The sequence below is a fragment of the Microcaecilia unicolor genome, chromosome 7 (assembly GCF_901765095.1).
Source record: "Microcaecilia unicolor chromosome 7, aMicUni1.1, whole genome shotgun sequence".
In the NCBI taxonomy this organism is placed as follows: Eukaryota; Metazoa; Chordata; class Amphibia; order Gymnophiona; family Siphonopidae; genus Microcaecilia; species Microcaecilia unicolor.
The window spans coordinates 31,713,821-31,739,902 of NC_044037.1; the positions used below are offsets into that span (position 1 = coordinate 31,713,821).

The following is a 26,082-nucleotide window of genomic DNA, read 5'->3' on the forward strand; positions in this document are numbered from 1 at the left end:
GAAGACCCCAAGGTTACGAGCTGATGAGACAGAGAAGATGAGAGTGTTATCCACAGAGATACAGAATGGGGGAAGAAGAGGAGAGGTTGGTTTAAGGGGGAAAGATAAGAAGCTCAATCTTGGTCATGTTTAGTTTCAGATTGCGGTGAAACATCCAGGCAGCAATGTCAGACAGGCAGGCTGATATTTTGGCTGGGATTCCTGCTGAAATTTCTGGTATGGAGAGGTAGATCTGGGAGTCATCAGCATAAAGGAGATACTGAAAACCATGGGATGAGATCAAAGTACCAAGGGAGGAAGTATAGATGGAGAAAAGAAGAGGTCCCAGGACAGATCCCTGAGGTACACCAACTGACAGTGGGATAGAAGTCTGGGGGGAATGAGTGCTGAATCCAGCCCTTCTAAAGAGAATGAGTGCTGGATCCAGGTGGATGCAGCCATTTTGGGAGGAATCAGTACAGGATCCAGAGGGATGCAACTCTTCTGGGGCAAATGAGCGCAGGATCCAGTGGGATGCAGCCCTTCATGGCTGGGGGAATTGAGTGGTAGCAGGGCCGGTCTTAGCAACTGTGCAGACCAGTTTGATGGGGCCCCCCCGCCCTGCCCTACTTGTAAAAATTGACACATGTATGTACATTTGATGATTATGTCACAAACCCCTTCTGATGTTATGACAAACTAAAATTAAATTAAAGTTTTGAAGTCACCTCAGTAAGGCCAACACACAGTCCCTCCACTGCAAAACACTAAGCACAAACTCATTAACAAACACACTCAGAACCTTACTGTACCATAATATCACTAACCCTCAGGACATAAACAGAAACAACCTTATCTGTGAAAAGGCAGCACTGTACATATTACACAATACCCTAAAACCCCAATACACTATCTAGTGAGAAAAAAAGAACAAATGGGACTGCTACAGATCTCTACACAAAAACTACATGCTAGCCTAGCAGAATAACACATCTTGCTCACACATGTGAAACATATACAAAAATATGAAACAAGGAATCACAGACCAGTAACAGAGATACAAAGGCAAAAATCTGAACTGGAAAACAAGGAGGAAGGAAAGGCAGAAGAAGGAGATTCACACGGATGGAGGGGAAGGGAGAGAGGAGAAGTGCTGGACATGGATGGAGGGAAGAGAAGATAGAGGAGATGCACATGGATTTAGGGGAGAGAGGAGAAATTCTGGACATGGATGGAGGGGAGGAAAGAAAGAGGAAGGAGATGCACATGGATGGAGGGGAGAAAGGAGAAATTCTGGACATGGATGGAGGGGAGGAAAGAAAGAGGAAGGAGATGCACATGGATGGAGGGGAGAGAGGAGAAATTCTGGACATGGATGGAGGGAAGGGAAGAAAGAGGAAGGAGATGCACATGGATTTAGGGGAGAGAGGAGAAATTCTGGACATGGATGGAGGGAAGGAAAGAAAGAAAGAAAGAAAGAAAGAGGAAGGAGATGCACATGGATGGAGGGGAGGGAGAGAGTTGAAATGCTGGGCATGGATGGAGGGGGGAAGAGGAAAAATGCTGTTCATGGATGGAAGAAAGAGAAAGGAGGTGCATACTGACGGAGACGAGGGAAAGGGAAACAAGAAGAAAAACTGCACATGGATGTATAAAATAGGCAAAAACTGGATCCACTCTATACCTCCTCCAGTGAAGTCTGCGGAGGACCCAGCTTTTACCTATGGATGTAGGGCAAGAAATGAAGAAGAAAGGAGGAAAGTAAAGAAATAAATGGGAAGAAAGCCCTGGAAATGGAGTTAAGAGAACAGATAGAGAGCAGCAGAATCAGAGACTGGGACCTACATGATCAGAAAAACAAAGTCACCAGACAACAAAGGTAGAAAAAAATCAGTTTATTTTCATTTCAGTGTTTGGAATATGTCCAATTTGAGAATTTACATCTGCTGTCTTATTTTGCAATGCATACCAACGTGTTTCTTTCTGTTTTTCTGGTATTGTGCTGCATGCATAGTCTGCATGCTAATTTGGTTTGTGTCATTTTGGGTATACTGGAGCTATAACAGCTTACAGAAATTATTTATAATGGAAAAAAAACCCAAGTTATTTTTCTTCTCCTATACTAGTGTAATATTTTCAATGATGACTGTTTATACGCACCATGACTGGTAAAAGGGGTGTGGCTACTTAGGGGCAGAGCCATAGTGATCCTGCCCCCGGATGGGTAGGGGGCGCCGGCTAACAGGCTACAGGAAGGCACCAGAAACCCTAGCACCGGCCCTGCTGGATCCAGGGGAATGCAGCACTTTTGGAAGAAAATAGTGCAGGATCCAGGGGGATAGAACCCTTCTGGTGGGCATGAGAGCTGGATCCGGGATGCAACCCTTCTGGGGGAATGAGTGCTGGATCCAGATGGAAGCAGCCCTTGTAAAGAGAATGAGCACTGGATCCAGGTGGATGGAGCCCTTCTGAGTGAAAACAATAGTGGATCCAGGGGGATAGAGCTCTTCTTGGGGGGAATGAATGCTGGATCCCAGTGGATGTAGCCGTTTTGAGAGAAAACAATGGTGGCTTCAGGGGGATGCAGCCCTTCTGAGTGAAATCAGTGCTGGATCCAGGACGATAGAGCCCTTCTAGGGGGAATGAGTGCAGGATCCAGGGAAATGCTGCTTTTCTGTGGGGAATAAGTGCAGGATCCTGGGGAATACTGCATCTCTGGGGGGGGGGGGGGGGGGGGGGATCGGATGAGTGCAGGATCCAGGGGGATGCGGCCCTTCTTGGGGAATGAGTGCTGGATCCAGGGGGATGCAGCCCTTCTGAGGGAATGAGTGCAGCCCTTTTGGGAGAAAACAGTGCAGGATCCAGGAGGATAGAACCTTTCTGGGGGGAATGTCAGCTGGATCCGGGATGCAGCCCTTCTAAAGAGAATGAGTGCTGGATGAAGTTGTGTGGGGGGGGGGGGGGGGGGGAATGAGTGCTAGACCCAGGGGCATGCAGCCCTTTTGGGATAAAACAGTACAGGATCCAGGGGGATAGGACCCTTCTAGGAAGAATGAGTGCTGGATCCATTCCAGGAGGATGCTGCCCTTGCTGGGGTGTGAGTGCTGGATCCAGGTCGATACAGTCCTTCTGAGAGAAAACAGAGCTGGAATCGGATCCAGGTGGTTCTAGCCGTTTCGATATAGCACTTTAGAGTATTATGAGTAAAAGTGCTGGAGCAGGAATGATCCCTCCCTTTTTTGAAGAACTGCTGCATTCTAAATAAAATAGATAGCGATCTGTTTATAAGGGGATCCGGGGTTTTTTTTTTCCACCGAGCACTATGAGGAGGGAAATCTCAACGCGCTTCATTATTGCCATCTGCACTGCCTCCTCATACAAATGCTTTACATTCTCCCTGAAATCAAAACAAACGCCGTTAAAAATACGATTTCTTTGTTTTTGTAAACGCCCGACTAAGAAAACCGTCACCCTGCTGTCTGCGCGCCTGCGCGCCGGGGATCGCCACGAGCGAGTCACGTGCTCCTGCCTGCCCGCTTCCCCTACTCTTACGTCTTGATTCCAGCAGCTGACTTGATGACAGCTCCGCCCCTTTTACCTGCGCGCGTCACATCCCCGCTGGACTGGTCGAGGAAGGAGGTGGACGGTACAAGCCAAGGAAGCAACACCTGGTGGTGGTGACGCTGTAGGAAGTGCTCTGAAGGAGAGAGAAGTAGTTCACCCCCGCGCGCGTGCCGCATTGTGATCCTTCCCGCCTCGTTGAGAGTCCGACCGGATTCTCCTTTCACAGTGTCAGTTCCCGAGAGACGGCTCGGACACAGCATTTGCTCCTCCTCGACACCCCGGTAGTAGCAGGACACAAGACAGAGAAGGCATGGAGGGGCCGCGGCTGCTGTTGCTCGCGCTGCTGTGCCTGCGCGCGGCGGACGCTATGTGGATCGCCAACCTCAACATCACCTTCGTCCGCGGCAACTACAGCGAGTCGCACGAGGGCGAGCTGGGGGTCTTCGGGCAGGACTCGCCGCTGGAGAGAGCGGCCGGCGTGCTGGTGCCCGCCGACGCGGACGGCGACGGCCACTTCGCCTGCGATCCGCACACCAACTTCAGCGTGCCCCAGGGCTTCGACGACTGGCTGGCCCTCATCCAGCGGGGGCCCCGCGGGGGCTGCACCTTCACCCAGAAGATCCTGAACGCCGTCAGGAACGGCGCCGGCGGGGTGGTCATCTATAACTACGGGAGGGACAACGAGGTCATCCAAATGTCCCACCCGGGTAAGAAATGTGTAGACAACGTTTTAGAGTATGAATTACAAATTAATGAGCAGGCTGAGCCATTGGTCTGTTCGTTAAATGGGTTACTGGAGGGGGGGGGGGGGGTTACTGTTTTGTGCTTATGGGTATGGGGGACCCTGTGTCTGAGCGACCACTGTACCAAAACCCTCATCCACACCCTTGTCACCTCTCGTTTGGACTACTGCAATTTGCTTCTTGATGGCCTCCCACTTAGTCACCTCTCCCCTCTCCAATCGGTTCAAAACTCTGCTGGCCATCTCGTCTTCCACCAGGGTCGCTTTACTCATACGACCCCTCTCCTCAAGACCCTTCACTGGCTCCCTATCCGTTTTCGCATCCTGTTCAAACTTCTTCTACTAACCTATAAATGTACTTACTCTGCTGCTCCCCAGTATCTCTCCACACTTGTCCTTCCCTACACCCCTTCCCGTGCACTCCGCTCCATGGATAAATCCTTCTTATCTGTTCCCTTCGCGCCTTCTGTCTCGCTGCACCCTACGCCTGGAATAAACTTCCTGAGCCCCTACGTCTTGCCCCATCCTTGGCCACCTTTAAATCTAGACTGAAAGCCCACCTCTTTAACATTGCTTTTGACTCGTAACCACTCGCCTCCACCTACCCTCCTCTCCTCCTTCCTGTACACATTGATTTGATTACTTTATTTTTTGTCTATTAGATTGTAAGGTCTTTGAGCAGTGACTGTCTTTCTTCTATGTTTGTGCAGCGCTGCGTACGCCTTGAAGCGCTATAGAAATGCTAAATAGTAGTAGTAGGATTAAATGTCTCTTATGGGGTAAATGGTGCATGTGGCCCAAAAGTTTAGTAAATTATCTTTGTACTGATTGGGCGAAATGATTTGTACTTTAGTCTATCAATGCCACATCTCTGAAGTTGGCAGATAAAGGCTATTAAACTAATTTAGTTTCTCCAGTTTCATCATAAAGCCTAATCTTTTTATGTTTTTGCAATTCTATTTACTTACCCTTGCTTAAACTTGGCTCTCTACTTGTGCTGTTAGGCACATCAGACAGCAAGTTCTGGCCAAAATTTTCAGCCTGCAGTAATGTCTTTGGTGTCCATCTTATTGAGATCTTTAGAATTCTTTGGTCTGAAAACTGGAGGATATGGCCAGTCAGGCACATCCAGCACTACAGTGTGTTCTAGTACCTATTTCTTAGTAATTTGAGCTCTCGATGCTTATCCCACACTTTGTGTCACTATTGTTTTTTCTTTTCTGGATATTCTGTTTGTCATCTTTTCTATGAATAACTATTTTTTTTTTAATGTTTGAGTTTTCTCCTCTTTGCCTCACACTACAATTATTTTCCATGATATTTTTTTTCCGGAACTGAGATGTTTTATTCTTGTGCCCTGTCATTTTTTTCCTAGAGATTTGAATGTTTTTCTTATTCTCCTGCTCCAGGGCTATGCAACCAACCTCTCCCAAAACTGCAGCATTACTATAAACTCATTCAGTGATGACTTATGCTGTACATATTTCATGTATTTTGCTGGTGGGACTGATTTGAATATTCTCAATTGTCCTTGAACATACCTGCAGTTGTATAGGGGCACTATGACGTTTTGGTAAACCTGCTTGCTGCCATGATAAATATGGTAACAGTTGCCTAGAGCACGTACCTCTTGTAATGGGTAACTTCTGATATCGTTGGTGAGAATCAGGGGACTCCATGGTGGTGGTCAAAGGGGATCTGTACTGGGACCAGTGCTGGGGTGTGTGCTTGCGCAAGTAGGTTTGCAGGTTTTTACAGATTAGATTTTATAATATTAGTAAACTTGCAGTGAATGATGTGTGAAGTTTAATATGTTTACATTGTTGAAAGTGCTAGGTAACACTCAATGTGCCATCTGTTCAAGGCACAAGATGCTTATTCTATAAAAAGGTGCCTTTTTGGAGCCTATCCTATAAAGAAATAGTAGATGCTTGCTTTTCTTTATATAATACTATAGCATAATAGTGCAAACATGTGCCTATATTGTAGGTGCAATCACTTACACTAGTTATAAAGCTGGTGTAAATGTTCATGTCTATATTGGTGGAGAACCTAATATTTACAAGAAGAATAAATTGTAAATCTTATTATGTCCACCCGCCCACATTCCACTCATGTAGACACTCATCTGGAGCATGTTGATAAGAGTATTACTGAGCCAGAAAAATGGTTGCTTACGCATGTAGGTGGAAATGTGGGGCACATGACTAGAATAGCTCTATACTGGGTCAGACCAATGGTCCATATAGCCCAGTATCCTGCTTCCAACAGTGGCTAATCCAGGTCACAAGTATCTGTCAGAAACCCATTTAGTAGCAACATTCTATGCTACCAATCTTGGAGCAATCGGTGGCTTCTTCCATGTCCATCTCAATAACAGACTATGGACTTTTCCTCCACAAACTTGCTTTTTAAAACCTAGATACACCAACTACCATTACCACATCCTCCGGCAATGAGTTCCAGAGCTTAACTATTCTTTGCATGAAAAAATATTTTCTCCTATATTTCCATATAATTTAATTGGATGTCCTCTGGTCTTTGTACTTTTTGAAAGAGTGAAAAATCAATTCACTTTACATGTTCTACTCCACTCAAGGTTTTGTAGACCTCAATCATATCCCCTCTCAGCCATCTCTTTTCCAAGCTGAAGAAGCCTAACCTCTTTAGCCTTTCCTTCTATGAGGGGAGTTTCATCCCCTTTATCATTTTGGCCGTTCTTCTTTGAACTTTTGTAATTCCTCTACTATCTTTTTTTGAACTACAGAGAGCAGAATTGAACACAGTACTCAAGGTGAGGTTACACCATGGAGCAATGGAAGCATTATAATCTTGGTCTTATTTTGCATCCCTTTCCTATTGATTCTTACCATTCTGTTTGCTTTTTTGGCCGCTGCAGCACATTGTGCAGAAGATTTAAACGTATTGTCTACAGTGACACCTAGATCTTTTTCTTCAGTGCTGACTCCTAAGGTGGACCCTAGCATCAGGTAACTATGATTTGGATTAATTCTTACCAGTGTGCATCACTTCGCATTTGTCCATATTAAATTTGATCTGCTATTTGGATGCTCAGTCTTCCAGTTCCAATTTCCTAAGATCTTCCTGCAATTTTTCACAGTCTGCATGTGTTTTAACAACTTTGAATATTTATTTATTTAGATTTTGCTCACACCTTTTTCAGTAGTAGCTCAAGGTGAGTTACATTCAGGTACAGTCAATATTTCTCTGTCCCAAGAGGGCTCACAATCTAAGTTTGTACCTGAGGCACCTGCAGATTTAATCACGTCACTTGTTCAGATTTCCAGATCATTTATAAAAATGTTAAATAGCACCGGTTCCAATACAGATCCCTGCAGCACTCCACTATTCATCCTCCTCCATTGAGAAAAAATGGCCATTTAACCCTGCCTTCTGTGTCACCACTCACAATGTAAGAGCTTTGAAGGCTTTGGTAGCCCACTACTACTCTTCCTCCATTGAAGAAGTTTGCAAGGCAGCAACGTGGTCTTCTATCCACACCTTCACTGGTCACTACTGTCTGGAGCAGCATTCCAGGCAAGATAGCTGGTTTGGGCATGCAGTCCTTCAAAATCTTTTTACTACTAAATGTCAACTTCACCCTCTTGCCATTTTCTTTTCTCCCCGTCAGGCTCACTTTCTGCTTCAATTACCATTATTAACATTGTGAGCCTGACAGCTAACAGGTCCCACATGTGAGAATATTATGCCTGCTTGTCCTCGGAGAAAGCAAAGTTACTTCTCTGTAGGAGGTGTTCTCTGAGGACAGCAGGTATATATTTTCACATCCTTCCCACCTCCCCTTGGAGTAGTCCCACTCTTGAGTATCGGGTGGAAAGGCACCCGCACATGCGTGGTGGGTGCACTGCCTAAAGGTTTTAAAGTGACAGTACATTATGGCAGTGTCCGTACCGGGCTCCATGAATGTCATTGCCCGCATGTTCTCCGAGCACAGCAGGCATATATTCTCACATCTGCTACAGGTAACATGTAGGTTATGCTGTGGGCTGAAAAAAAGTTGGGAAGATATTGCCATAGAAACTTATGTGGGTGGATGAGATGTTAGGAAACCCTAGACTGAAGTTTTTCACTTGCGAACCTAGTGATTGCTTCAGCTTGCCTTGGGCCAGATCCATGTTTTTTTTGGTATATATTTTAGAAAATGAGACAAATTGCTAATTCAGATCAGAATAGTCACCTCCATGACTGAAGTCCTTTCTTAGCATATTGTTTGGCATTTAGGGATGATGTGGTCTTCTGTAGTCAAACGAAATGTTTGAACGCTTTTGGTTCTGATTTTAAACACGGGATATCGATGAACACCAGCATTATGTGACTTCTCGCAGTAGGTTTGTTTTTTTTTTCAAAAATGTTGGGAAAAATGGCTTTTTACTAATATTTCTATAAATGTGGAGTGGGCACTGTAGGATGGTGTAAAATATGAGTGCAGTTTAATAGTCACCAGAATTAGGTTCAGCAACTCTAACTGGCCTGTTGCTGTTATGGGGATGATGCTGCTCAGCTGTTGCTCCCTTTGTCAGATGGCAAATCAGGTTGATAGTGGAAGCATTCAGAATTATTATGGTTAAGATGCTCTGCTATCTTTATTTTTATTGATTAAAAAAAATCAAGTTTAATAAGTATACTGCCTTTAAGACTGCTTTCAGAGCAGTTTCCAATGGTACATTATTTTCTGAAGAAAAGAAATACGTATCCTGTAAGGAAAGAAGCGAGAAAGAGAAGTTGAGAGCTGGAGCATTGATACCTCTTCCCACCCCTGACCTAGTGCTCTGAAGGCAGGGCAGCAGCACATCATGGACTGTATTCATTGGTAAATAAAAAGGTTTTAAGGCCTGTTTTGAATGTAGTATTTGAACTTTCTAGTGGAAGAGCGTTCTAAAGAATTAACCCAGTTGTAGGAGAGGTCCTTTAAAAAAAAAAAAACAACCGTCGTCTCCTGAATGGCAGGGCCTTTCCCTTTCTGTAGTTTTTTTTTTAATGTACAGTAGTTATATTAAGTGAATTATTTGCAAAAAAGATGAATACTTATATTAACATTCTGCATACTTTTTTGTTCAAATCATAATCATAGAGTGAGTATTGCAAAGCACGTTATAGAAGAATGTTATTACTCAGTGATATTAAACTTTTGGCATAGCATTCTCACATAAGACCCAGGCAGACTTATCTTTTTTGCTTCTTCAACCCTCTATCTTAATCTCTTCCTCCTACAGTGTGTCATTCCTTTCAAGATAAGACCTCCATCGATTTCTGTCTTTCTCTCTCAGCATCAAATCCAGTCCAGCTTTCGCTTGCCTTTCCTGCTGTCTCCACATCTCTTCCCAGAATCCATTACAGCTGCACCCTCCACTTCCTGGCTTGCTACATGGGTTGATGCTTCTAAGGCAGTTGCCTTCATCTGTGGGCTCATGCAGCCTGTTGCTGCCGTTCTTGCTTCCTTGCTTTGTGGGATGATGGTACAGCTTCCTTCGCTTGGTCTGTGTGGCTGGTGCTTCTGGTTCCAGGTCTTTGAGCAAAATTCTGAAAGGCTGATGCAGAATAATTCTTTGCTGGAGGTGAATTCCCTGCAATTTGTTTCCATTGCATAGTTGCACAAAATCTGAACACCCCCCCAAACAACCCCTTGAATTTAACTCCTGTAACATTCAGCAAAAGGATTTTCTATTTTTAACAATGTTCCTTTTCTGTTCTTGAGTGAATTAGAATGTGGTGCAGGAGCATGGAGGTATATAGTACAACTTCTAATGGCAATAAACCTAATTTCGTTGGGCTGGCTGTAGGTTACTGGCTGATCTTCGTTTCATGTTCTCTGTAGTACAGCCAGCCCAGAAACTGAAAACCTGCTGTAGAGTTTTGACATCCCAACTCATCTCCCCCATAGGCCAGCTTCTTCCCAGTCAGTCATTCACTTCAAAGGAATCAAAGTGTTCCATTCATTAGCAACTGGTTCTATGTTCTCAGAAGTTACAGCACTGCAGTCTAATATGTTATATCAAACATATAAACGGCAAGTGACCGACTCACCTGCAAATGCGTAGTAGAGACTTCCCTCTCTGTCCCGCCCTCGCGTCAAGACGTGATGAAGTCAGAGGGCGGAACAGAGAGGGAAACTGAGTCGGAGTCACTGTCGGACGCTGCTGCCTGGAAACGAACATCGCACGCACCACCCTCCCCCGCCGCCGCTCCCGCCCTCCTCCGCATCAGGCCCTCTGCACTGACCTGACAGCACCTCTCACCTCCGTGTGGAAGCGCTGCAGGCAGCAGCAGAGCGATCTGCTGCTGCTTGCAGCGCTTTCACACGGAGGTGAGAGACGCTGTCAGGTCAGTGCAGGGGGACCGGCACGGAGGGGGGAGGGAGCGGCGGAGAGGAGGATAGCTGGAAATCTCGCCCGTAAAAACGGGCTTAACGGCTAGTATAGAAATAAAGGAGTGGAGTAGTGGCTTGGATGATGAGTACACAGATTCCCTCCTCCCTTCCAGCTCTCCTACCATCTTCTATAACTTTCCCATATCTCTTTTTTTTTTTCTGTTATTCTCCTAAATGTTTTATGATTCAGTCACTGTTTTGGTTGGTGCTACTCCTGCTGTGCTATTCCAGGTATCTACCACCTGCTCAGATTAAAAAAAAATCATATTTCTTCCACACCTTTCCTGTAGTCACATGATCCCTCATCCTTAAATTTCTCTTCTGTGGAAGATTTCACCCACCTATACTTTGAAACAGGAAGTTGCATCAGAAGGCGAGATCCATTAGAGGCAAAGCCCCAGAGCAGGTCTGTAGGAATCGCTGTAGAGGCACCGAGGGGGGTGGGAGAGAAGGGAAGGGAGTGAGGTACCGGACCTACATGAGAGGTAATTGCGTTTGGTTATTTTTACTGCTGGAGCAAGACTTTTTACCATGGGTCCCCATCCCCATGTCATTCTCTATACTGAACATGTCTAGTAGCACTACAGAAAGTATCAGTACTAATTTTTTAAAAGATTTCTAACAAGGAAATGTAGCCTTAGGAAAGTTTTTATTAAGCAGATATTTCTCTCACCGCACTTTATGCAAAAAATTTCAAATTATTTAAAGAGGTTTCCCTTAAATGAGGAATTTCTCTTAAAGAATCCCTGACTTTTGTTCCATTACATTTGTAAGTTGCTTAAAGCTCCCAATTTCAAGTTCCTGTGTCCATCATTTAAGAGCTTTTATAGCACACCTTTTTCGACAAGCTAGTACAAGGCAGCTTATATAACCTGAAAAATGTAGTCCTTTTTTTTTTTTTAAAGTTACTAATGTATACAAGCCATAATAACTACACATAATAAAACTACCACAGTTAAAATACACTGGGCTGAAACTGCTAATAGCCTAAATGTGACTTCCAATAGTACAGAACTAAATCATTGAAGTCCAAGATGTCAAGCAACTTAAAAAAAAAAATCCAACTCCAGGCTTTCCAAAAGAGAGAGAGAAGGAATAGGCAATGTTGATAAGTTCAGGTAACCCATCACTGTTATAAACTTTGAAGTCAGAGTTTTATGGATTACTTTTGTTTTGGGCCAGAAATAACCAAATCTCTTCATAAGGTCTCAACACTTGCAGGGGTATGTTTGCAGGACAGCCTTTTTCTTGCTGGAAACCTACATTTCATGTAAAAAGTTGTCAACTTGTGTAAAGCGATTTAGGATTGGGGTTGATGCCTCCTGTTGGATCTCCCTTCTCTCACCTCAGGCAACATTCTTAATCTGGTGCTCTGCACACACCCAGCCAGTCAGGTTTTCAGGATACCCACAATTATGTGTACACTGCCTCCATTGTATACATATTCATGATGTATATCTTGGCGTGCCTCAGGACCTGTTTAAGAATCTCTTTTGTAGTGGCATTTTTCACAACTTGAAACCTTTTCAGTATTCTCTTTGGAGGGCAGCTACATGGGAGTATATCGGATTACTTCATTTCTCAAAGATTTGAACAAAGAAAGGGCTGTGGACATTGTGCACAAAGATTTTGGAAGAATATATGACATTTTCTGGATAAACTAGTTTTATTTCTTGTTCTTCTTGTAGTACTGTGCCAACAAGATTTCAGAACTGGCAGTGAAACAGAAAGCAAACTCTTTTTAACACCTCTTAAGTGACAGCTTTTTAATTTGCATTACTCTTTAGTTTTCCTGCTTTTGTCCTCTGAGCCCAGGATTGAACAGAACCCGAAGATGGTTTTTACTTTCACAATCCCCAGTGAGCTTCAGTGTTGTGTTTAAAGGGTCATTGGGGATTTTGTAGCAAGGTCTAATATATTAACCAGTCTCTTACGCACCTAAAAACTCTGGAAGTTGTATATATTTCTCATTATATGTTAGCAGTGTATATCTGTTTGGTGGTCCTCCAGGTTAATAGGCTTCTATTTATTTTGGAAATTAAGAACACCTTCTATATTATAAGACTGAAATTAATAAGCCTAAACGATCAAAGGTGGCAGACAATTCCCTGAGAAAAACAAGCGTGAAACCTCTATAATCACTGAGGCCTCTGGTAGGCAGCATGTAATGCTTCTGTTACATAATCTTTCTAAAGCACGTAGGAAACTTCAAAAACAAATCAAATCTCATAGGAGCCTGGAGGCTGAGTTAGCAGTAATACTGCACAGAGGTTGCAGTTTTCTTCTACCGTTTCCCTACTGTTGAGTGGTTTGTAGGCATAATGAGTTGTACTCTGAAATTAGCACAGGCTATTAGATATATACTGCATGTTTTAGCCTGGGTGGTGTCTTAGTAGGTACTAGTGGCTCTTTTTATAATTGTGGGGGGAGGGGTTCTGTGAATCTGCATGAATAAATAACTAAAAAAGCTGTGGGATATGATGCAATGTTCTGTTTTGGTTTGGGAACTGGTTAAAAGATAGAAAACAGGGTTAAATGATCATGTCCTTCAATTGACCGAAGGTGACTAGTAGAGTATCCCAGGGATCTGTACTGGGACCAGTGCTATTTAACACATAAGTGATTTGGAAATGGGAACGATGAGTGAGGTGATTAAATTTGCAGATGACACAGAAATATTCAAAGTTAAATCATATACATGTTGTGAGAAATTTCAGGAGGACCTAGGAAATCGGAAGACTAGGCATCTAAATGGCAGATGAAATTTAATGTTGACAAATGCGAAATGATGCACATTGGGAAGAATAATCCAAATCATAGTTACTCGATGCTAGGTTCTATATTAGGAGTCACCACACAAGAAAAAGATCTTGATGTCTTCATAGACAGTACGTTGAAGCCTTCTGTTTGCTTTTTTGTCTGCTGACATACACCAACATAGATGACGGCAGATAGACCTGTACGGTCCATCCAGTCTGCCCAACAAGATAAACTCATTGTATGTGATACTTTATATGTATACCAGACCTTGATTTGTCCTTGCCATTTTCAGGGCACAGACCGCAAAACTGTGCCCAGCACTGGCTTTGCTTCCCATTTACCAATGTTTATTATTTTATTTATTGCATTTGTATCCCACATTTTCCCACCTATTTGCGGGCTCAGTGTGGCTTACAATACATTGTGAATGATGGAAATACAGTGTGTTACAGTACGATTATGGGTTACATTGTGAGGAGTTATGGGAAGACAAAGTCAAGTCAAAAATCGTTAGAGCGTAGAAACCGTGGGATGTTACAATGGGGAAAAGATAAGGCAATAGAACAATATCAAGAGAACATAGGGTATTACATTTTATCTGTGGGTGGAGATTGAAGTGTGGTGAAAATACGGGTAAGAGAAATTCAGAAGGGAGTGTATTGAGGCTTTTCTATTAGTGTGTGTGGACTTCATGTGTTTTGATCCTTGCAATAAATTTTCTCAGAGAGATGAGTCTTCAATTGTTTGCGGAATTGTTTGCCACCCAGTCTACACTAAGCTAAACAGAATGGTAAGAATTATTAGGAAATGGATAGACTATGGCAAAATATTATAACGTCTTCTGTATGGTGCGACCTTACCTTGAGTATTTCTGTATCTCAAAAAAGATAGCGGAATTTAAAAAGGTTTAAAGAAGGATGACCAAAATGATTTAAGGTGCTAGAACTACTCTCATATAAAGAAATGTTTAAGAGATTAGGGCTGTTCAGTTTGGAAAAGAAGCAGCTGAGGGGGGATATGATAGAGGTCTGCAAAATCCTAAGTTGAGTAGAACGGATAAACATGAATCGGTTATTTACTTTTTAAAAATGTACAAAGACTGAAGGTCACTCCACGGTAATACTTTTAAAACAAATAGAAGACAATATTTTTTTCACTCAAAGTATAGTTACGCTCTCAATTGCTAGAAGATGTGGTAACAGCACTATTACTACTATTTACTATTTAGCATTTTTATAGCACTACAAAGTGTACACAGCGCTGCACAAACATAGAAGAAGACAGACAGTCCCTGCTCAAAGAGCTTACAATCTAATCTAATGTACAATTAGTTTACCCGGGTTAAAAAAAAAAAGGTTTGGATGAGCTCCTGGAAGAAAAGCACAAACCAAAGAGTAGGTTGAATTGACTCTTCCAAAAGATACAAGGGAGATGAAATGCTTCTTGTGCGTAAATGTTGTAAATCCCGAGGGACTGTCTCGGTATTTCTTTCAATCCTTGTAAACTGCCTAGAACTTTAGGTACAGGTGGGCTAGAAATCCAAAATAAAGTAAAATTTATTGGAAATACACCAAAGGACTTGTAAAGTTTATTGGAAAAAATACACCAAAGGAGTCCTTTTGGTGTCTTTTCAATAAATTTTATGTATAAGAAGCATTTTGTCGTATATTTTGAAAGAGCCAATTCACCCTTGCTTGCTACAGTCGTAGGGAGTGAGTGTTCCTCCACGTCTGTGGTTGTTCTCTCCATCTTTTGGAAGATTACAGTTGTGAGAGAGATGGACAAAGCAACTACTTATCTCTGGGATCAGTATGATGGAATCTTGCTACTCCTTGGGATTCTGCTTGGTACTCATTCCCTGAACTGGCCACTATGAGAAGCAGAATACTGGGCTAGATGGACCATTGGTCTGATCTAGTATGGCTGCTTGTTATGTTCGTAACAAAAGAGAGGGAACAAAGTAAAAACTAAAGTCCAAACAAAAAAAAAAAAACAGCACCACGGGCCTTTAAAAATGGAACACAGTTCTTTAATGAATGAGCCTTGACAAAAAGACCCGACACGGGCCGTGTTTCGGTGACTAGCACCTGCGTCAGGGGTCTACATAGAATACAAAACATAGAAATAATATATTTTTAAAAATTTTTAAATATAATGAGTAAAACCAAAGATTAATATTTAGACTCATCAAGCATACATATATAAGCCTATATAAACACCTAAAGCATTTAATATTTTAACATTGCATTTAATATTTTAACATTCTCATATATTATTATATAGTAATTTAAAAATAAATGGATAATTAATCAAAACAAAAATGGTAACTCACCACAGTGATGACGTGGAAAACTTGGGGAATAACTCGAATATATTCCTCTACAATATATTATTCCTTACTTTTGGACAAAAAATTTTTCATATATTAATATTATATGTTTAAAACGCTTATTTTAATTATTTATAATATATTTTATAAAAAGGTCATATTATATAATACTGGCTATAACTAAATTTCATATTCATAAAAGCTTAAACTAACAGGTCAAAAATAATTTTTTTAAAACATATTAAAATATACAATAAATTTCAAACATTACACTGATAATATCATAAACCTTCAAAAAAATTCAAATCAGCACGGAAATGAATAAATATATACATCTTCAAATATAAAAAACCAAAACTATAATATCTAGTGGCATTAATTGATCTTAATTTTAAAAAGACAACATTTTGTCACTATATGTATATGTGTACATATACACACACACACACATACACACATACATATATACACATGCATGTGTGTGCATGCATACACACATACACACATATATTATAGCATTAACAGGGCTTCTATTATCTTTTGGAGCTCTGGGTATATTTGTTTCGTTATCTGCCAATTACAATTAATTATGTAAATTTTATTTGTAACTGCTAATGGTATTTTAGCTAGTGACAAAATACCTTTAAAATTTGCATTTATTTTGTTATCTGCCAATCACAATTAATTATACAAATGGCATCTTAAATAGTGACAAAGGGTTAACAGGGCTTTTGTTCACATACATATGTTTCTCACATCAGCATTCATTTAATAAAATGTCTTCAATATTTCTTTTAGAACATAGCAAAAATGATTTTCATAAGCAATAAAATACTGACTTTCATTTTAACTCAAGTGTCAAAAGAAAAAAACCTCTATACCTCAGACTGTATTGCCAAACAGAAGGGTTTCAATAAGTATAACAAACCATAATGCCACAGACATTACCAAGAGGATTGTGCAATTGATAAAAGTTGTCAAATCATGAGGCAGCAAATATTATAGTGCCTAACTTAGAAACTTCCTACAATTTATTGTCATGACAAAAACTTACCCCCACGTCTCATGTAGTAAAAGCTACAAAGCACCAAGGCACTTTCACTTTCTGTATCAAAATGGATGAAAAGCTGTGCTCTCAAACGGCTCTGCTTTTAATACCACGTCACACAGGGTGGAAACATTTTTTAATTAACTTAAGTGAAAACACCTGATCTTCACAAAGCATTAACCTTTATCCTATCAAATGAATTTAGGTGGTTACTGGGTCTAAAAGCCTGCCAGATATGCAGGAATCATTTACTAGGTCCTAAAGCCTACATTGTTAAAATATCCATTTATTTAAAATATATATAAAATGACAGGATATTGAGTAATTATCAAAACAATTGACTAACTATATTGAAATTTTAATCTATTTAGCAAATCTATAAATTGTGTCTTTAATTAACTATTCATATGCCAATTTTTTATCTACTCTTAAATTGAATATTTATCAAATATTAAATGACCAAATTTAAAAAGATTTTCTGAACAAATATGAACTTACCATACCCCAATTATAATCTATTTACTGTCTATTAATTATATTTTAAATTTAACTGTTCATATACTATTTTATTATGTCATTAAAAAAGCTTATAAATGCTAAAATTGAGCTTAAACAGCACTTCATTCTTATAATTGTATGTTTATATTGTGCCATTATTATCTACCTTATGAGTCTATAAATTGCATTTATAATTAATTATTAAATTCTAAATATAAACTTAAATAATACTACAAACATATGGTTTTATCATTAAATGTACCAATATATTCTAATGTATTTACTATGTGAAATGATTATTAAAAAAATGAATTAAAATGAATTAAAAAATAATGAACAACATTTTTTGAAACCTTAAAAAACATTAAAAACTAGAATGAAACGTGTGTGGCATTACAAATCTGTAGTTTTATCATAATATTATGTTGAATATACCCATGCAATCAGGTGTTAAACTTAAATAAGTACATATATGAAACATTTGTTCATAAACCAAATGAGTACATGTGTGAAACATTTGTTCATAAATACATGACATCAAACAATCAAAAATATATGCTTTAAACCAAGCATATCATACATCCATTAGTCACATATATAAATGTTCCTTAAAATAAACTGCAAAGAACATCCTTCCAATGTTTAAAAAGAAAGAAAACAACATATTGTCTAAATATTCATTGAAAAACAGACAAGTCTATCTCTAGATTAAGTCCTGCAGGAGTTACTGTATTAAATTCAAAAATAGTTCTTTGTTCTCGTTGTAACAAAAGCAGATCAAGGTCACCACCACGCCACGGCTTTTTAACCACTTGATAGACAAAAAACCGGAGATCAGACGGGGAATGCGATTGTTCCATATAATGTTGCACAAGTGGGGCAGTGAGATTACCCCGATTGATATTACTCCTATGCTCAATTATGCGCGTCTTGATTTTTCTCTTTGTTTTACCCACGTAAAGTAATGAGCAAGGGCACATAATAACATATACGGCATGTGTGGTATTGCAATTAGTGTGGTTCAGCAGTTTATAAATTTTGCCAGTCTATGGATGTTCAAAGGAAACAATATCCATTGACAACTGACATACCGAACAACTCTTGCATGGATGATGGCCAGTAACAAAATGATCCAGTTCTAATCGTTGATCATTGTTAGTTTGAGGCAGTGAAGATGGGGCAATAATTTCTTTTAAATTCCTCCCTCTAGTGTGTGCAATTGTAACTTTTTTATCTCGAAAGCAACTGTGTTCTTCAAGGATATGCCAGTTGTTATATATAATTTTCTGAATATCTCTTGAATAGTTTGAGAACTGTAGGCTGCAAACAATATCTGGTGTTTTTCTAACATCTCGTGGTTTGAGTAATTTTTCTCTGTCAGATGTTCTAGCTTGTTGAAAGCCTTTAGTAATACATTTTGAAGGGTAACCTCGATCCTGGAATTTTTTCTGTAGAGGTTTAGATTGTTCTTCAAAATCATTTATTTGGCTACACAGTCTCCGGAGCCGTAGGAACTGTGATCGTGGAAGATTCTCCTTGAGACTTCTACTATGAAAACTGTCAAAGTGCAAAAACTGTTTTTTGTCAATCGGTTTCTTAAAAATTGTTGTGTCAAACCCGTCCATATTTTTAATGATATTTATATCCAAAAAAGCAATAGAATTCTGATGGAATTGCATTGTAAATCTGAGATTAGGATCTAGGGAGTTGAGCCAAGTATAAAAGGTTTGCAGTCTTTCAAGATCCCCCTTCCAAAACATCAAAATATCAATATAGCGTTTCCACAGTTTAATTTCATCTTGAAATGGATTGGTTTCCAAAAATCCTTTTTCAAATTGCGCTACATAGAGAATAGCGATGTCTGGGGCCATAGTTGCACCCATTGCAGTTCCCTTTATCTGTTTGTAGAATTTTCCTTGAAAGCATAAAAAATTTTCTTTTAATGCTAGTGTTGCTAATTCAATAATAAAGGATGTTGGAATCCGCATGTTGTCTGTGCGATTATCAAGAATATCCTTTAAAATATTAAGGGCCTTATCCTGAGGGATATTTGTATACAGACTTTCAATGTCAAAGGTCACTAATATAATATTTTCATCATAACCTTCAAACTCGTCCAGAAGTTGAATCACATGTGCAGAATCTCTTATATATGATTTAACATATGGAATAAAAGGTCTCAAAAAAAACGTCTACAAATTTAGATAAAGGTTCTAAAAGTGATCCAATAGCTGCAACAATCGGTCTCCCAGGAGGATTAAGAAGTGTTTTATGCACCTTAGGTAACATGTAAATTGTTGGTGTAATCGGATACGGCACACTTAAAAAATCTTTCTCCTTATTTGTTAAAAAACCAGACTCAAAACCAAAGTTTATCCAGAAATCTATCTCTGCTTTTAATTCCATAGTAGGATCATTTTCTAGAAGTTGATAAAAATTAGTGTCAGACAATTGTCGTATTACTTCTTCGCGAAATTGTCATCAAGCCTGCAGACAAGGGAGGAGGTGTTGTTATTCAAAATTCGACAGACTATATAAAAGAAGTAATACGACAATTGTCTGACACTAATTTTTATCAACTTCTAGAAAATGAGAGAGATTTGCATAGAATGGAGGTAGTGCATGCAAATCTCTCTCATGCATATTCATTGTGGGTATCCTGAAAACTTGACTGGCCAGGTGTGTCCCAAGGACTGGGTTTAGAACCTCATCAGAGTGGAGCCATTGCAGCTACAGCGGCTGTCCTGAGAGATGTTTTGGTGGCGGAGTGGCCTAGTGGTTAGGGTGGTGGACTTTGGTCCTGGGGAACTGAGGAACTGAGTTTGATTCCCACTTCAGGCACAGGCAGCTCCTTGTGACTCTGGGCAAGTCACTTAACCCTCCATTGCCCCATGTAAGCCGCATTGAGCCTGCCATGAGTGGGAAAGCGCGGGGTACAAATGTAACAAAAATAAATAAAAGCAGAGACTTGATCCTCCCTCCATGCCTTTACTTCACATTACTGTTTAGATCAGTTCAGTCAGGTTGGCCAGCAGAACCAAATATACTTCTTTGTAACATTGCAACTCACATATTCATGACTGGGCTGCTCTTGAAAATGGGCAGTTGAAAGAAAGATTAGCAGTCCTTTGTTTTGGCATCGCCCACTTGCATGCCTGACTAGATCCTGGATTGGTCAGGCACACAATCCTTCCCATGGAGGTGCGGAGAAGTCTCCTGCATTTGGAAGAATCATTCGTGCTTGGGACTTCATAGTTCTGAGCATTAGCAGAGCTATTCATCATCCCACTTGTGTGCCTGATCAGTCCTGCTGTATATGGAGAATATCTACATAAGTACATAAGTCTTTTTTAAACATCGGCATTACATTGGTCACCCTCCAATCTTCTGGTCCCATGCTTGATTTTAAAGATAAAATTACATATTTTACTAACAATAGTTCTGCAAGTTCATTTTTCAATTCTATCAGTACTCTGGGATGAATACAAACTGGTCCAGGTGATTTGCTATTCTTCAATTTATCAGATTGTGCCATTACATCTTTCAGGTTTATAGAAATTTCAGTTTCTCTGATTCGTCAGCTTTGAATATCTTTTCTTGCACCAATATTTCTTTCAAATCTTCCTCTGTTGCAGGGGTTCAGCATTGCTTTTAGCAGGTCTTGATTTTAGTTTAAAATCCTGTGATGTGCTGCTGGAACTAGAGAGTCTTTATAGAGTGATGATGGCACCTCTTCTCTAGCTGAGTTCCTGGTTCAAAGGCTGTTATGACATTACTTTTTTATGCTGTCTCATTTAATCGTTTTGCAAGGTAGGCAAGGAGTTAATATGTTCAGCCTTCAGGTTTCTTAACCTGAAGGCACAGGAGGAACTAAAAATAATCAGGTGTTCTAAAATACTGAATCATATTAGTACTCATAATAATTGTGTTCTGGTTTTATCAGCTAGGTATTTTTTTGTTTGTATTGGCAATAAGAATTGTGAGAATTGGTGGAGCCAGTCTGACTTTGAACTACAAGACTGAATAAATCTTTTGTATTGGGGGGGGGGGGGGAGATAAATCAGGAGAATTCTAACTGGTTCGATGCAATACTTAAAAGCTTACCATCCCTTGTATGTGAATTGGCTTTTCTTTGGCTTTCTTGCTAAACCAAGCTGGGGCAATGTTATGTGTGCTAGCTCTTTGCTGGTACAATCTGCATTTGATTCTTTCAGTGTCTCACTTTGCATCTTTTTTGTGTAGCAACAAACCACCCACCAGCTGTCTGTACTGAACATTCAATTATAAAGCAGATTCATAAAAGTCACTCCCCCCCCCCCCCCCCCCCAGTTTACTGTCTATGGGGAACATTTACAACATTCCTCCTGTACTCCTCTTTGCTCTCTTGTTAATTGTTTCTCTTGGGAATATCAGTCTGGCCCTAAAAAAAATAAAAAAAGCCTCGCCCTACCTATGCAGGACAAACTGTAACATCTCCAATCTTATTTTTTATTTACTTTATTCTTGTGTTTAGCCTGCTGTACCAATTAATGCCCAGAACAGGTTACAAAAGTTAGATAATAGAAATATAACAAAATAATATAGACAATATAAACATAAAATATCAATCCAATCCCATAACCAGAACAGTACTGTATAAGTGGACCATTCCATGTCAATTCAACCAAAATTTGGAAACCACATCACCTCACTATGTCAGAAATTGATGATATTCTACTGGAATGGAGACCAATTATATAAGATGAAAAACTGCACACTTTTTTCAGACTTCTTAACAGGTTTTGAGAGATCTGCTTTTTATCCGATGGGAGTCGGCACAGTTTGCGGCCAACTAAATGTTTGGGCACCTTTCAGGTCTTAGCTTTGCTATTAAGCGTCTTACAGCTGTGAAAGTTGTACCACTTTATTCTGAATTTTTAGTAGATTCAGAAAACCCATTTTGAGCTTGGACACATGGTTTCTGAGATATTAATTTTCAAAAATGGGATTTTATTCAATCTCATAACAAAATGCCACTTTTAGTAAACCATTTGTGCCAAATATGATATATTTATTAGTAGCACTGGTTACAATGAGCAATGTGTGTTAATTTTGTGTAGCTTGAAGCTATTGTTTTCCTGATACGTGTCACTGAAGATTGTCGTACTCTGAGTCCACTTCAGAGGCTATTTTCATCATCTGGGACAGGTAGTACAAAAACGAGGTTTATTTACATCATTAGAAGGTGCAAGAAAAATCCTTTCTTTTGATGCCAGTTTCATTTTGCTTCTCTCAAGCTATCCATAACAAAGGTAATGGCAAAAATAAATTCTGAAATATTGTCATTGGTAACATCTTTGCAGACAGGTTTATTTTAACAAACATGAACAACTGCATCAATTCGAGTCCATCTCCCTTGTTCAGACGGTACTGGTGACCGGTTGCAGTCAAAACATCAGTCATGAGCACATGGAGAAGGGATACCCAGCACTCATCTCTGTGGCTTGGCCAGGAAAATGGCAGTGCAGGCCCCTTCTGTTGCATAAAGTTAACCAATATATCTGCATTTTCTTGAAAAAGTTCCAAGATATTTCTCAAATACAAATCCCAGTCACAAACAATGGCAACATAGTGACCACACTTGAGTTGTACAGAAATGCCACTTTTTTTTCCCTTTCACTATTACTGTTGTTGCATTATCTGCAGATATTCTGCCACTTTGAGCTCTCTGTTTTTGAGTGAGATGAAGCTGTGGTGGCTTCTTGTGCCAGGTATCGCAGCTCTATAGTTATCTACTTGGACAATTCTGGTACCGATGAATCAAGAGAGGTGGAGGCATAGCACTGATCTATCGGTCCCACTTTACCACCGAAACCACAGCCTAAAAATACTCGGAGTCACAGTCGACCGCAACCTTACCCTTGAGAGCCAAGTAAACTCCGTAATAAAGAAAATGTTCTACTCAATGTGGAAACTCAAACAATGAAAGCCTTTCTTCCCGAGAGAAATTTTTTGAAAACTCATACAATCAATGGGCCTAAGCCATGCAGATTACTGCAACGAAATCTACGCGGGATGCAAAGAACAACTCACAAAAAAACTCCAGACCGCCCAAAACACAGCAGCCAGGCTGGTATTTGGTAAAACACGATTCGAAAGTGCCAAACCCTTCCAAGAAAAACTACACTGGCTCCCAATCAAAGAATGCATCGCCTTCAAAATCTGCACCCTGGTTCACAAAATCATCTACGGAGAAGCCCCAAGTTACATGACAGACTTTATCGACTTACCAATTAGAAATACATCCGAATCAACACTATCTTATCTAAATCTGCACTTCCCAAGCTGCAGAGGACTTAAATAGAAAACAACTTACGCATCTAGTTTTTCCTACATAAGCAGACAACTGTGGAATGCATTACCAAAAGCCTTGAAAACGACGTACGACCACCTAAACTTCCGGAAATCACTAATAACCAACCTCTTTAAAAAGGCATACCCTACCGATCCAACTTAAATGCCTAATCTCTGCAACAGAACCAAACTAAAGCAAGTAATGGGCATAACACAACTCTTCTGTTCTCCGATTCCCTAATGTGGCTGTGCCACATGAATTTGATCTTACCACAACATCACCCTGTATTTTTTCACACCGGAGTCTGCAAAGGCCTCTCCCGTACTAGGTAAGCCACATTGAGCCTACAAATAGGTGGGAAAATGTGGGATACAAATGTAAGAAATAAATATCAAATATGACATCAGCGATGTGTAGTCTAACTTTGCTTCACGAATGGCTGACAATAGTAGTTTCACATTTTGGTGAATCTGGCAAACACACACTGAGCTCCGTTAGCACCAATAGTAATGCACCAGGGTGGTTGCAATTCACAGAATTTTAGAAAGTCCAGTCTTGTACATTCTGTTAGTCTTCTGTCTTAAGTATTTCGATTGGTTCATGAAGATTCGCAAGGAGCAGTGTTTTGCGCTTATGGATGTGCTCACCATCGATTTTTTTTTTTTTTTTTTTTTTTTTAGACCTTTCCAGGGCAGATTTGGGAAATATTATTCTCATAAAATTTGGCTACTATAGACAACACTTCATATGACAGTTCTTACCGTTACTGCATTTGGGCACGGCCATGAAACCAGTAGTTTTCTGTAACTTTTGAACTTTAACTGTGGTTTGGAAACTCCAAATTCTTCAGCAATTAGCTCTATTTTCCAGCTTCAAGGTACCATTGTCAGTATCTGAATCTTCCTGTTTTTAGAGGACCTAGCAACTGTATCCTTCATGTTTTTAATTATTTTATCCAGATCAAAACATTTTTGTGCAGTTTTCTGACTTTGATTGTAGATCCCTGTTTCAGCTTCCAGTGTGTGATCAAATTTTGTCTTCCGTTTCTTTCGTTCTTTCAAGTTTTCTTTTTCCCGTAGCCAACATGCTCTTCTGCTTACTTTTCCAGGTTTTCATCAGACTGCGCCCAAGAGCAGTTACTCATGTTAATATCAGTCACTTCAAATTTACTCTGCATTTCTTTATCATATTCCGATACAGTACCACTGGCACCCAAAGAACTTGCTGCAAAAGCTGTTATCAGTTAAACACTTGGGACAAAGTTTCTGGCCAGATTTAATTTCTTGTTGACATCTACTGCTGCAAGATCCGTGGATACTGCTCTTAGAGCACCCTTTATTGCAGTAGCATGAACTGAAAATGGATTAGCACATGGCTTCTATCTGAAATCATACTTGTCCAAATAAACTTTTTTTGTGATGATAGCACAGTGAAGCACCTGAAGATGCAACTGTGCCTTCTAGTCAACTAATCCTTGCAAATAGATTCTTCTCATTCTCTTATCAAAGATGACGGATGCAACAGACCAGCCTTCCTGTAGTAGGTTTTCTGGTGACAACTGTCCTCACAATGACAACAGAGCAAGACCCTAATTCTCAACCATATTGTCAAAACAGATCCAGAGAGTTTAAAAATCACAAATTTAAGAAATTGTCCAGCGATCAGTCATGCAACTTTAGTGCACAGATTTCTAAAATATGGTATAAAAAAATCACTGGTGAGCAAAGTCAATATGGAGTCTAACTGAAATGTAATCATGTGACCTATGTCCAGTTATTCTAATAGGGCAAATCTGTGCCTAACATTTCATTGATCAGAGTTTCGTGTTTGTCAACCTCTCGTTGGCTATAAACTTTGGCTTCACCTGTTTGCCAAACCAAATACAAAGACACTAGTAATTTCTATATCCATGGATTCTATTTATAACATTGGCTTAACTTTAGAAACCTTAAATAGTTAACCTAGCAATTATTTAGAAGTTAAGTCTGTAGACAGGCCTACAGATCCATGCAACTTATACAAAATACTTTTAGACCTTTTGTGCAAAGAACTTTATATTTTAAGAGCTAAATGTATGACTAATTATCATAAAATTGCATCTAAACATTGTATAAAAACAAGTTCGCAACGAATACTTGAATTTTTACAGTTACTCATGATTCGCATATAGTTCTGCAAGATGACTTTTGGCTCATAAGATTGGCATATAAAGCCTATGAGATGCAAAATGAAACTGAGAAGTAAATGAGAAGAGTTTTCTTGCTCTTTCAAATGATGTAAAGCTCGTTTTTGTACTACCTGTCCCACTTGATGAAAATTGCCTCTGAAATTCAATGAGGTGTGTCGGGGAAAACTATAGCTACACACACACACACACACGTTGTCTTGCAGTAAATCTTCACCGTGCAGCATCCGGCGG

General features: G+C 40.0%; 1 protein-coding gene across 3 annotated transcripts in view; it reads left to right on the forward strand.

The window, feature by feature from the left end:
* RNF128 (ring finger protein 128) overlaps positions 1–26,082 on the forward strand; it is a 157,985-nt gene that overhangs the window by 50,656 nt on the left and 81,247 nt on the right. The window contains exon 1 of one of the 3 annotated variants that reach the window (XM_030209017.1): positions 3,580–4,250. The exons of 1 other annotated variant lie outside the window; for it this stretch is intronic. In XM_030209017.1, coding sequence (XP_030064877.1) covers positions 3,854–4,250 — 397 coding nt within the window. In that variant the 5' untranslated portion in view covers positions 3,580–3,853. Of the gene's footprint in view, positions 1–3,579; positions 4,251–26,082 lie in introns of those variants that run through there. One more of the 3 variants, XM_030209015.1, reaches the window with a different exon arrangement.